General features: G+C 38.9%; 1 protein-coding gene across 1 annotated transcript in view; it reads right to left on the bottom strand.

The window, feature by feature from the left end:
- ADAM9 (ADAM metallopeptidase domain 9) overlaps nucleotides 1–14,590 on the bottom strand; it is a 155,055-nt gene extending 140,465 nt beyond the window's left edge. Inside the window, exons 1-3 of the mRNA XM_004428881.3 lie at nucleotides 14,359–14,590; nucleotides 4,495–4,592; nucleotides 663–721 (exon numbers count right to left, since the gene is read on the bottom strand). Coding sequence (XP_004428938.1) covers nucleotides 663–721; nucleotides 4,495–4,592; nucleotides 14,359–14,455 — 254 coding nt within the window. The 5' untranslated portion in view covers nucleotides 14,456–14,590. The remainder of the gene's footprint in view (nucleotides 1–662; nucleotides 722–4,494; nucleotides 4,593–14,358) is intronic.
- Between the last annotated feature and the right edge of the window lie 26 nt (nucleotides 14,591–14,616).

Here is a 14,616-nt window from a genome sequence, read left to right as displayed (position 1 = left end):
CCTGCAAAATTCATATGTTGAAGCCCTAACCTCCAGTGTGGCTGTGTTTGGAGATGGGGCCATTAAGGAAGTAATTATGGTTAAATGAGGTCATAAGGGTGAAGTCCTGAGCCAACAGAATTAGTGTCCTTATAAGAAGAGACACCAGAGAGCTTGCTCCTCCCTTTACTCCCCCCACACACACACACACACACCAAGGAGAGGCCATGTGAGCACATGGCAAGACGATGGCCATCTGCAGCCCAAGTGGAGAGCCCTCACCAGACACCAACCCTGCTGGTACCCTGACCTCAGGCTTCCAGGCTCCAGAACTGTAGAAAATACATTTCTGTTGTTTAAGCCTGTGGTATTTTGTTACGGCAGCTCCAACAGACTGATGCAACTATTAAGACTGCTTTACCCCTTCTCATTTGTTCCTTGGGCTGATCACAATTATAAAATTTTCCTCTTAAATACAACTTTCTCTTACTTCAATTTAACTTTATTTTCCCTTGCTCTAATGTCAATGGAAATGCAAAATAGTATGGCTTTTTCCACACTTCTACTCTTATTATTCTCACTTTTTATCAATCTACTAAACAATAGCTAACTAGAAAAGAAACCAATATACTATTGGAAAAAAAAAACATTACTGACAAGCCAAAGCAAATTAAATTTCTTACTTGTTCCTTTCCAAGTGAATAATATGCTCTTTTCCTTCAGCTTGAATGACATAAGATACCTAAATGCACAAAGAAGGAGAAAAGAATAAAACATCATCTTATAAATTACTTTTCAAAACAGGCATTTTTAGGACACTGGAAATTCCACCCTGAATTAAAATAATTTGGTATTGGGCCGGCCCCGTGGCTTAGTGGTTAAGTGCACACGCTCCGCTACTGGCGGCCCGGGTTCAGATCCCGGGCGCGCACCGACCCACCGCTTCTCCCACCATGCTGAGGCTGTGTCCCACATACAGCAACTAGAAGGATGTGCAACTATGACATACAACTATCTACTGGGGCTTTGGGGGGGAAAAAAAAAGGAGGAGGACTGGCAATAGATGTTAGCTCAGAGCTGGTCTTCCTCAGCAAAAAAAGAGGAGGATTAGCACAGATGTTAGCTCAGGGCTGATCTTCCTCACAAAAAAAAAAAATATATATATATATATATATATATAAAATATATATATATAAAATAATTTGGTATTGACTGAAATTGTTTTATGGAAGAACCTTATATCTGGTCTTAAATAATAAAAATATACTGATTATCCCTGCCTACCTTTAATAACCTATTGTGGAAAATCACCTGCATGTTTAACTAAACTCTTCTTAAATTCATTTATAATTCAGCTATAACTTCAGGGATTATTTTATTAAGTCCACCCATGTATTACTTACAGCATAAAGTACTTCTTCCTTTTGTTTAAATGAAATGAACCTCTTAGTTTCAAGAGATTATCCCTAGTTCTAGTTATCTGAATGTTGAAAAGAAATTCATACACTTTTATGATTTTATATCTTCACATGGCTTACCCCAGTTCATCACTTGTTTTTTTTTTTTGTGAGGGAGATCAGCCCTGAGCTAACATCGTGCTATTCCTCCTCTTTTTGCTGAGGAAGACTGGCTCTGAGCTAACATCTATTGCCAATCCTCCTCCTTTTTTTCTTCCCCAAAGCCCCAGTAGATAGTTGTATGTCATAGTTGCACATCCTTCTAGTTGCTGTATGTGGGACGCCACCTCAGCATGGTCGGAGAAGCGGTGCGTCGGTGCGCGCCTGGGATCCGAACCCGGGCCGCCAGTAGCGGAGCGCACACACTTAACCGCTAAGCCACCGGGCCGGCCCAGTTCATCACTTCTAAAACACACTTTATTCCCCCCACATGAACGTCTCTGAAATCAGGATGCGTTGTACAAGGCATAGCAGTCTAACTGGTAGCAATCTGTTTCTCTCAATTAGTGGTACATTAAATAATAATGTGCTTACAATTGATGGCATCTCAGAGTCAATGAATTGAGATAAGGTAACTTACCCTTACACATCCTCAAGCTCATTGCATCCTCTTCTCTACTTCAAACAACCCTGAAACAGCTTCCCCAGCAGCTCACTATTTCACTAGCCAGAAGCACTTAATGTGATCACTAAAACCGGGAAATTCAATTTTGCCTTAACTCTTTAACAAAACAGGAAGTCATGTAGGGACTCAACACATAATATTATCAGAAGTGTCCTCTTATTTTCCCTACTGTTTTGGGGCTCTAAGTTAACACTTTGCCAAGAAACAGCATGATCCTCTCCTCTAGGGCACATCAACCTCTGACTTCTAAGGCCTAGACCAGGTTCTACACCCGGGCATTCTATTTCCACATCCTGAGTGGGAACCTGAGAACTCTGTGTCATTCACCTCGATCTCCACTGAGCCATCAAAAATACCGAGCTCCTTCCACCACAATTTTGGCATGCACTTTTCATCCTTTCTGCTCTTGGCCAATTATAGGATACACAAACATCACTATCATCTCCTCTGAGAAGAATTCTGCGAGTCTGAGAATTGTTTCATGATACTATATTCTCTCCCCAAATATCTGCCTGGATTGCTCATTCCCCTCCCTTCTGGTCTTTACTCAAGGTCACCTTCTCAGTGAGGCCTTCCCAGGCTGGCCTATTAAAAAATACAAACCCTGGGCCGGCCCCATGGCTTAGCGGTTAAGTGCGCGCACTCCGCTGCTGACAGCCCGGGTTCGGATCCCGGGCGCGCACCAACGCACCGCTTCTCCAGCCATGCTGAGGCCGCGTCCCACATACAGCAAATAGAAGGATGTGCATCTATGACATACAACTATCTACTGGGGCTTTGGGGGAAAAAAATAAATAAATAAAATTAAAAAAAAAAAAATACAAACCCACCTACCCCACTCCTACCCCACTTCCAGCACTCCCTATCCCCCTTCTTGCTTTAATTTTCTCCAGAGTACTTATTATCATCTTAAGTATCTACATTATTCATCTATGTTATTTGGTGATTGTCTCCCCTCCCCCACCAGAATGGAAGCTCCATGAGGCGTGGATTTGTGTCTGTTTTGTGTGCTGCCATATCCCCAATGCCCAAACGGTGCTTCCACTTCTTCAAATATTTATCAGGGCGCATGAATGACATTTATTATGACCACAAGTATCTATGTGTGCAGTACTGATGAAGATACAATCAAAGACACAATAAAGTGGAAAACATAATCCCTGAGCTAAAAAGTGAAGAAAAGGAGAAAAATAAAGCAAGCATAAATTAATTCCATTCTAAGGCAAAACATAATCAAATGATAGAACACCCAATTCAAAAGAAAAACAGTAAAAATTATAAACTGTTCCACTGGAAGAAGATCTTAGAGTCATTTATTCCTCACTTATAGAGGAGTAAATGGAGTTGAAGAACCTACTCAATTAGTAGTAGTACCCAGAGGGAGGGCTAAAACTAAAAGCTCCTGATTCTAAACTCTAGTGTTCTTTTCACTATGCCCAGTCCCTACACCATGTGCAAGCTAACTTATGTTTACAAATATATCAGCAATTCAGAGGTAATAAGCTAACCTCTATCCTTCCTTATCTGTTACTTTAAATTAGAATAAAGTTAAATTATACTTCTATAAAGTTGAAGAGTTTGCAAAATCAGTCGAAGTCCAAATATATTGTTTCTGAACTTTATAGTAAGAGAAAATAGTCTAAAAAATAATATTCGTGCATTGGTTACCCCATTAGCAGCACAGTATATTTCTTCTGATATGGAGATAAAACTCACTTTTGAGTAAACATTCTCAGATATGAAACATATACATGTAACAGACTACTATTCTGCAGTGTCTGTGAAGATACAGTATGAAGTATTCTACCTATCACAAACTAAGAGAGAGGTTAATTCCTATTATTATAACAAAACAATTGTAACCATCACCAATCAGTTAAGGGTTAGAAATCTATGCAATCAGCATCCTATCCTGGTCATAGAATTTTATTTAACTGACTATTTCATTCTGTTATGTTTGAAGTTGACCATTTTGTCTTTAAAAAAAAAAGGAGAGAGAGGCCAGCTGAGTGGTGCCGCGGTTAAGTTCACGCACTCCACTTCAGTGGCGTGGGGTTCTCAGGTTCGGATCCCGCGCACGGACCTATGCACTGCTCATCAAGCCATGCTGAGGCGGCGTCCCATCTAGAGCAACTAGAAGGATGTACAACTATGACATACAACTATCTACTGGGGCTTTGGGGAGAAAAAAGGAAAAAAAGAAAAGGAAGATTGGCAACAGATGTTAGCCCAGGGCCAATCTTCCTCAAAAAAAAAAAAAGATACTAAGGATCAATATGTCATCTTTACTAGAATAACGTCCAGAGGACATCAGTGCCACGTGTGTGGTGCTGTACTAATCACTGAACCAATCACTCCTGAAACTAACACACTTGTTTTAAAAAAAAAAAAGTAAAATTTAAATACACATATATTTCTCAAGAGATAACTTACCTGTTTCAAATAGGGCCTCGGGGCTTCTCTTCGTTCTCTAGTTAATCTCCAAGGAGTTATAATTTCATAAGAAGAGAGATGTGAGGTCTGTTGAAAGCCTACAGAAAAGGGAATAACAAATATTATATAACAAGTGAACTTGAAAAACTACATGGTACCAAAACATAACGGAAATCAAAAGCTAATTGTTCAAATCACAGAAAAATCATCTGACATTCCCATATTTAAAATTATATATATACACACTCACACACACACACATATATATATATAGTTTTACATGAAAATAGCAATATACTAGGTAAGTATGAGGGGCAAAAAATGTATTTCCTAAAAAAGGATGTCAGTCTACTCAAACAGTATATACACAGCAATCATTTTCAAACAATTTTTAGCTATAAATCCTAACCCTTTTTCTTAAAAGAAATCTTAAGGTATAAACACAAGACGAAAAAAAAAAAAACTGCTTGGGTGGGGAAGTGAAGGGAAGGCACCTGGAGTCCAGCCCCGTCACTCCCCTCCCATTTCCCACCCTCACCCGACATGCCTCACATCCTCTGAGATGGTGTTGGGATATTTGGGAAATGGACAAGGACAATAAGAGGGAAAAGTAGTTACTTTCAATGCCTGATGGATTAACTCTCATAAATATACACTCAACAATGCAGCAATTATCTCAAATAAATTACTGCCATTAATCTGCCCTAAAAACAAAAACGTTAGATAAAATTTATTAACAGTGAAGAACTCAAAAGAATCATACAGACTTACCCCCAATTTCAAATCCTGTTCAGTTTACCACACAGTGGAATCATATCTAAGTGGGACTAAGTGGGTTCTACAGTCATCACTTGAGCAAAAATTGAGTGCTATCAAAATTGCCCATGCAAACCCCCTAGGAAGACACTCCATGTTGGAGTCTGATACACAGCCTCTCAATACGTCCAACACAATCTCTTCTTCTTCCAGCATCACCGCTGATGGCATGTCAACTTTTTCAGTGACCTTGGTGAAGTAGATGGTCTCCATCTAAGGACCATGGATGAAAAATTCGTATTTCTACATAGGTCTATATATCAAAACCACATTCAGTATGAGGAGGCTTAAAGACTGGCATACACAAACAGAAAAGCCAAGGGAACGAGAGCCACGTCTTCCACTCAGTGGATCAATATAGGAACCAAATTCAGTAAGTGGAATTTCTTCAACAAATAAACACCATGAAAGGGAGAAGAGGGGATTTTCATAAGTTAAAAGAGTCTTATAAATGTTTGGATCCTAATTCAAATAAATCAACAGAAAAAAAAACAAATTCTGAGATAATCAGGGAAATTTTAACACTCATAGATATTTTGATGCTATTGAGGAATTACTGTTAATTTTTTAGGTATAATAAGCATATTCTGGGTAAGGTTTCCTTTGAAAGTCCTTATGTCTTAGAGACATATTCAAGGACAAAATGATATGATGTCTAGGATTTTCATCAAAATAATCTGGTGTGTGTTTAAGGGAGGAGATATACATGAAATTATATTAAAACTGGGTAATGGGTACACAAGAGTTCATTACTCTTCTCTCTACTGTTGTATATGTTTAAGATTTTCTATAATAAAATAATTATTTTTTTAAGTAGTTACTTATAGGGAGTGGGATGAGAGGAGAGATTTTTACTTTTCACTTTACACAATTCTGTGCTATAGTGTTTATGAAATATTACAATTACATCACATATCATAAAATGTGTCATAAGTAAACATATAAATATCATAAGTAAATGTACCAAACTTATTAAAAGTAGTAAGCACAATGGAATAGAATCAGAGAGTAATGAGATAAGGACTCAGACTATTTACTGCACTCCTGTATGTCTGTAATCTTTGAACTTGTTTTTATAATGAGTATGTATTTTGTAATCCCTGTATTACTTTTGAAAGTAAAAGGGGAAAAAAAGAGTGTTTCTTCAATAAAAAAGCATAAACTATTTAAAGTACTGATGATCTAGCATCTCTCAACAGTTCCTTCCTCTCTATCAGCTTTATCAACCTCATATCTAGATTACTAGCGTACTTTCTTACCTGGTCTCCCTACTCCCACGCTCTCCTCCTTTGGATCCAATCCATATGTTCACTCACTCATTAATTGCCTTACGCCCCTCAGATTTCTCAAATACAGATTAAAATGAAGTATTTACATCTCACTTTCCACAAGATAACATATATATAAAAATGTCTATAACCTTGTCTAGTTTGGGATTTTAAAAACTACAATGTAAACAGGAAAACATAAATTGTATTACAACCAATACAATACAGTCATGTGCCACATAACCACGTTTCAGTCAATGACAGACTGCATGTGTGATGGTGGTCCCGTAAGATTAGTACCACATAGCCTAGGTGTGTAGTAGGCTATACTATCTAGGTTTGTGTAAGTGCACTCTATGATGTTCGCATAATGACAAAATCTTCTAGTGATGCATTTCTCAGAACGTATCCCTGTTGTTAAGTGACGCGTGACTATACATATCATACTACCAGTTTTCAAACTCTTTTTACTCATCAACCTCTCGTGTCTTTATAATATGGCTTATTAAACTGTCTAAATGTGGCTTCAAGTCATTACATTAAAACACCAGAAATGGACTGGTGTTTTACACCAGTCACAAAAGCAACCATGGGCTGATCCAAGGCATATTTATGACATAATACGATAAAATATCATTCAGATATTTGTACTTGTCAATTGGGAACCACATCAAAAGATCCACGGCCTCAAGAGATGCGGGCTTCAAATCACCGGGTAGAAATATCCTTAATCCTAAATTAACTGAGGTACAGGACTATTTCCTTGCCCAGAATAAACCTTTCAATGACCTTCAGTTTTCTCAAATTCCTAAAAACACAAGTTTCAATATTATCCTTAATAATTTCATTCTGGATCATGGTAATCCATTCAACTACTAGGACAGTCACTCTAGAAGTGATGGCAGGAGTAGGTGGCAGGAATAAAATGCTTTCAGTGGGCAATAGATTAGAAGTTCTGTGTGATAAAAAGCAAATCATCCTGTACATTTATTTGCAACTTCCTGTGAATCTATAATTATTTCAAAATAAAAAAATTTTTTAAGTAAATCATCACAGGCAAGGATATATATGCTAATAGGCTCAGACAACTGTTACACTAGAAGCTGAACAATATGCAACTAAACTGAAATTTTTCATCACAACTCAGAAGCAGACATCACAGAGAAAAAGAAATGCCTCAGAAAAGAGAACTATAAATAGGCTGACAGATGTTTATTTATTTATTTATTTATTTTTGTGAGGAAGATCAGCCCTGAGCTAACATCCATGCTAATCCTCCTCCTTTTGCTGAGGAAGGCCGACTCCAAGCTAACATCTATTGCCAATCCTCCGCCTTTTTTTTTCCCCAAAGCCCCAGCAGATAGTTGCATGTCATAGTTGTACATCCTTCTAGTTGCTGTATGTGGGATGCGGCCTCAGCATGGCCAGAGAAGCGGTGCGTTGGTGCGAGCCTGGGATCCGAACCCGGGCCGCCAGTAGCGGAGCGCACGCACTTAACCGCTAAGCCACGGGCCGGCCCTAGGCTGACAGATATTTAAAGGGCTCTCATTTTGAAACAAGTTAAGTGACTTTACAAGGTGTCACAGCCAGTTTCAGGCAAGTAGAACTATTCACTGAAACCATGGATATTTTATCCAGATTGCTAACAAAGAATAAAAGTCCAAAATAAGAATGTAAGATAGAACATTCTTTCCTTCTTTCCCATTTTAAAGCACAATTCTTGTTTAAAAAAAAAAAAGCAACAATTAATCATTTATTCTTAAAAAGCTTTCAAAATTATAGCACCCAAAAATAACTTTTGTATGTAAGAGCTGTTATTCTGATACTGACTTCTTGGTTTTAAAATCCAAGGATCCACTTTCTGAGTGTCATAAGGGAGTTTTCAAAACATCATAAGAAATGCACATATTTGGGTTATATCATTCCAAAATAATATATACTACCTGTATGAAAATCCTCCTTCCTATATTTTTTCAAAATTCCTTTCTTATCTCTAGTTCTGGTTTCTTTTTTTTTTTTTTTCCTGTTCATACTTCGTGTAGATTTTTCCCAAATTCCTTTTTTTCTTTCCTTTTGTGAGGAAGATCAGCCCTGAGCTAACATCCATGCCAATCCTCCTCTTTTTGCTGAGGAAGACTGGCCCTGGGCTAACATTCGTGCCCATCTTCCTCTACTTTATATGGGACGCAGCCTCAGCATAGCCAGAGAAGCCCTGCGTCAGTGTGCGCCTGGGATCCGAACCCGAGCCGCCAGCAGCAGAGCCCGTGCACTTAACCACTACGCTACGGGGCCAGCCCCCCCTTTATTTTTTTTTTAATTCCAAATAGTAGCACCTTCACATAGGAACCAAAATAACAGGTTTCCCATGTTACTATAAAGAAAGTGCATTTTAACGTTATTTGTATAAACCTTCAACCTATCGACATTTTGGGCCAGAAAATTCTCTGTTGTGGGGGCTGTCCTATGCAATGTAGGATGCTCAGTAGCATTCCTGGCCTCTACTCTAGATGCCAGAAGCATCACCAGTTTGACAACTAAAAATATCCCCCAAATGCCCCCAGTTGAAAACCACTGGTATAAAGATATAGTTCACAATGAAAATAAAAATCTTAATACAATCAACTCTATGTAGAATACAAGCTATTATACTAGAATTTGACAGAATAAGCACACAGTCAAAAATCACACTACTAGAAAACATGGGCTGGAGATAAAAATAAGAGTTGAAACTTAAAAGTGTCTTAAACTAAGAAAAGAGAGGAAAAGGTGTTAGTTGCACTTCTTTCTTCCTCTAACTCCTCGGATCCTTTTAAATACTGTGTTTTGGAGGAAGTCTAATTATATGTTTCATAATAGTAACTGTAGTAGAAGGAAATAAGTTAAAAGAATTCCACCTAATTGCAAAGCAAACAAATGCGAACTCTCAACCAAGGGCTTTTCTCCTTTCCTTCCTGCCTATTATGCAAACAAATAGCCACCTTTAAGTACTTTCACTATAGAAAATAAATCCGGATTCCACATACAGGATGAACAAGATAATTTTGTTGTCCAAATAATTTCTTAAAGAGAAACTGTTGTAATTAGATCCATAAAGCACTGTTATTTTGAGTCAAATAGTTCCATTCCATTTACAAGCTCAATCCCAAATAAACATATATCATGTATTAATAACTATCTTCAAACATAATTTTAATTTCCACTGCTATGTCCTACATTCTTGCATTTTTTTAGTGTAAAAATTTTTTTTACATTTACCCATCTTTACATTTAAAAACAAATGGCTTTTGCTGTTTGTTTTTTACAGCCCCTTTGGGGAAAAAAAACATTTATAAGATTTAAAGCCCTAGAGAATTTAAGTTCCTCCAGCAAGGAATTGAAGTTTATTGAGACAAAGGATGGTATTGACTAGTAAATTAAAAGCAGTAAGAAAAGTTAATATATATTGTGGTATATGAGGAAGCCATTGGTTTAAAACTAATTCAGCCTCACCTTACTTTTCCAGAAAGACCTGACGTGGCCTGTCGAGCATGCACTGTACATCTGCTTTAAACATTTACAATGTCCCAAAGCTGAGAACGATGCCCTTAAAGATAGGAATGTTGCCTCCCCCCATACATTAGCATTTCTTTATAGATAAGCATTTCTTCCCAGAAGCCAAGGACTACTTACTGACCTACTGCGCTTATCTCATGACCACTGACCTGCTGACTGCCAACCTTCTGTGCTCACCTGATGACCACTGACCTATTATGCTAGCAAAGCACCTCGTGACTGTAGTAAAAGGGATATTCCTGTCATATTTGATATTATATGTTCCCTGTTCTAAGACAGTATATAACCACTCCGTACACCCCGCTTCTTCGGAGTGCTTCCTTCCTTGGGGAAGGTCATTTTCTCCCAGGTTATAGTCCTCAAAACTGGCTCATATAATAAACTCACCCCAATTTTGATTTATAGATTAATTATGGATTATTTGTGTCGATAGCATCTTACTCATCATGTGTTTCCCGCACTGGTACAGTAAGTATGTAAATAAATGTGTTTTGAATAAAAGACCTCTTCTGACCTTTATAGGTATACATGCCTAGACCTCATAATTGTAATTACAATGTACAACCTGAAGTAAGCTTTATTTTTATGATTAACACCTTTTATATCAATTTCCCACAAACCCACATGGCCCACGCATTTGTCATTTTAAGGGCAATGCTATATGTCATCATATCGCTATGCCATAGACTGCTTACCACTCCTCTCAAGCAGCTGGGACTGGAGCTTCTATGCACAACAGGATTCTAACGTGTCAATGAAGCTAACCTGGACAGGGCTCTACTTGCATGAGGGTTCTAAGGAGCTACCAAAGAAAAGGGGAGAAAAAATCCTCCTAAAATGAGTTAAAACATGAAAAGTCTCATTAAAAGAAAAATGTGTCAAAGAGAAAAAGGCATTTCCCATGTATAGGAATGGGTTTTGTAACAGCGTGACAAATGTTTGGTTGTGGCATCATTTTTACTTATTATTAGCTGAAATACTCCAATTCTTACATTAAGATAAACACAAACAAATACAAAAACAACTGCATATTTAAAAACTGACCAAATTAAGTGAACTTCTCAGGTTCCCTAAATCATTCTTAAAAGATGTGATTCAAGTGGTACCCCAAACATGATCACTTTGGAAAAATGATTTGACTACCATAACAGTCACAAAATGAAAAATAAACTACAATAATCTCTCAATATACAAATAAGATTATGAAATTCAAAGTGCAAATCAACTCTAGTTGAGTCTATGTTGGACTCATTCAAAGGGAGTGGGGGTTAGTTACAGAGATACCAAAAGGCCCAGATTTACTTATGAGGCAGTCCCATAGACTCTAAAGACGGCATAACTCCAAGACTCTAAAGTATACTAGGTATCAAGAGGAAAAAAGAAATATCATGAGGCTATCTATGTCATATATCTGAGCTTGTGGCTATTCCGAGAAAAAGCTTCCAGTTACTTAGAGCTTACATCTTTTGGGAGATTCTGTAATAAACAAGGATTTTTCACAAACAATAAAGTCAACTTTGGTAAGGTAAAATTTAAAGTGCTTTTTGAAAACTGTCTTGGAACCCAGTAACTTGTTTTGTACATATTTTAATTACAGGTGTTTTTATTTTTTACTTAAGATTTTGAAAAGCAAACTATCCTTAAGTTTAAAAGACTATATTCTCCTAGACAGCACAACCAGAAACATATCAAATTCAAATAATTTGTTGGCACTTAAAAACAAAATTAGTATGGACCTAAGTTCTTACTACATAGTTCATTTTACAGTGATTCACCATGAGTAAGCTTTAAAACTCATTTCCCTTAGAATGCTAGTCTTAAAAAAAAATCTGTCTATGCATCATAATTACTACCTTAAAAGAAAATGGGAAGAGGTTTCACACCTGATTCCCCTTGTTATTTTTCACAATGATACATAGTTACTTTTGTCAGCCCCAGTTTAAAAAAAAAGTTTGATGTTAGTGTCAGCTGTTTGGAATTTACACTGCATTTCCTCATTGACACATTGTTATAAATGGTAGCAAAAACCCTGCCAAAACCTACCTAACGGCTAGTGTAACTGACGTGTGGGTGGTACTTACTGGATTCTTCAATTCCTCTTTCATTAGCGGAAAATGTTTCAGTGCATGTTTTAAACATCCTGGATTGCAAAAATTGAGTCAGCTGATTTTGGAAGAACATTCCCCTAGGGAAACATGAGTTGACTCACTGCACACTATTACAAAAGCCTCTTAACTGATCTCTCCTAGCCTCCAGTCTCTTCCTCCTATATTCTGTCCTCCACTTGCCAGTTATCCTAATCGCAAATCTGGTTGTCAAACCCCTATTAAAAACCTCCGTGCCCAAAGCACTGCCTACAGGGTAAAGTCCAACCTCAGCACCGCACAGAAGGCTGTCCCCAACTGGTACCTTAGTTTTTCCTTGCCTCCCTTTCATGTCGACTGCCTAACGACATTCTCATCATTCCCTAACAAGTCATGTTCTTTCACCCTTCTACACTCTAAGCAAAAACTCTTCTGCTTAGAATGCATTCCTATCCCTTTACTTGAACATTCGCCCATATAGATCAGTTCAAATACCACTTTCTCTGTAAAAACGTTCCCCAACATCCCTCAGATAGATTTAGCACATTTGGTCACCCTTTGCGCCTCCACAAGTACGGAGCATGGTGTTTATAGGAGTTCTATAAACGTTGACTAAATTTTGAAAGCCTACGCTTGCTTAAGTGAGGGACTGACCATAAACTGTTACAGCCACAGTTAAAAACCATAAGGATATTCCATATGCGGGTATGTAATCAATACATACATTAACATTAGAAATACAGTATTTTTACAGTAACAATGAAAATATACATTATTTATATTTGCAAACACAAAATCATGGATTACCGAAACTCCAGATGTATAATCTACCTCAACTTAAATATTGGTAAATGTTAATCATCCAGAACACCACAGCAAAAACAATCTTATTTATTTTTGTGTGTGTGTGAGGAAGATCAGCCCTAAGCTAACATCTATGCTAATTCTCCTCTTTTCACAGCAAAAACAATCTTAACCAGAAAAGATTTGGTAGCTTCCTATTCAATAAAGTTTCAATATTTAGAGCTTCAATATTCCTGCAATGGGGCAAATTTACTTAACTGAAAAAGAATAAACCAAAGATAAGAAAAAAATTTAATTAGTTTTCTGAAGGTCAGCAGTCCTGCACTGAAATCTTCCATCATCACCTTTGAACAACTCTCAAGGCAACGATTTAATAAAAATCCCCATTCTCCATCATACTGTATGGCTGATAAAGGAAATACAGCCATGCAAACAATAATTTAATACAAGAGCCAAAATAAATCAAGAAGCTGTTTCCAGAAAGAAGCTAGAGTGTTGGCGATTTGTTTCCACTATGTTTGGGCATCTCCGATATAAATACCTTACATAATCAAGGGAACTTTCATAATTCAAAAGCGATTTCACATAAATGATTTAATTCTTACGATAATCCTGTGAGTTAAGCAGAGTGGGGATTATTTGTCCGGATTTAAGACATTACGAACCCAGTAAAAACGCAGATAAAAGACTGGCTATAGAAATGTAGCACTTCGTTTCCTAAAAGAACTACTCTTACTACAAAAAAAAACGGCCCAAGAAAAATGAGCAACCCTCCCCACCCGCCTTTATCCCATCAGTTAATTTAGCTCTGTGGACCTACTGGTGATTCCACTACTAAAATAAACGTCAAAACGTAAATTATGATAACCTGGAGCAAAAGTTCCATCTCCCGGTCTCTTTCCAAGTGACATGAACTCTACAAGCAAGACCGAGCTCCAATTCTCCAAGCAGTTTAAATGTGAACACACCCTCGGCGCGCACCCAGCCTCCAGGGCTCTCAGCCGACTCCGAGGGTCAGAGTCGGACCCCGAGTAGTCCCGGGAGAGTCTGGGGGACCCCGCTATGCGCGAGATGGGGGTGGGGCGCACCGCCAGAGGCTCTGCCAAGCAGGAGACGCAAGAGGAACCAGACAGGAGAACAGTGCCAAGAAGGGTCTGGGGCGCCTGACCCCGAACCTCGGGTCCGACAGCTCTCCACACGCAGCTGGAGCAGCTCCGCCTCCCGACCCCGGGTCCAGACCCCCGGCCAGGCCCCTCCTCTCCCAGGCACCCCGGGGTAACTCCGAGCGTCTCAGCACTAGGAAACAGAAATCCCAAAGGTCCCTGGGGGCGGACACCCACCTGGCCGAGCCCCACCGAGGATTGGGCCCACCAAGCCCAACAACAGCAGCCACTGGAAGCGGAGGGTCCCAAAGGGCGAGCCCGCGCCCGACCCCATCCCGGCCGATTCCGCAGGTTCCCCTCAACACTCGCTCGCCCGTGCCGCCGCCGGCTCCATCATTTCCCAGCCCTGCCGGGGCCCCAGCGCGGGCCGGGTGCGCGCGCCCGGGGGCGAACACGCGCTCGGCACTGACGCAACTCGGCGCTAGTCCGAGCTCG

This window comes from Ceratotherium simum, chromosome 28 (assembly GCF_057802395.1).
Source record: "Ceratotherium simum simum isolate JZ-2026a chromosome 28, ASM5780239v1, whole genome shotgun sequence".
Taxonomy (NCBI): Eukaryota; Metazoa; Chordata; class Mammalia; order Perissodactyla; family Rhinocerotidae; genus Ceratotherium; species Ceratotherium simum.
This window is presented reverse-complemented; position numbering and strand designations above follow the sequence as displayed.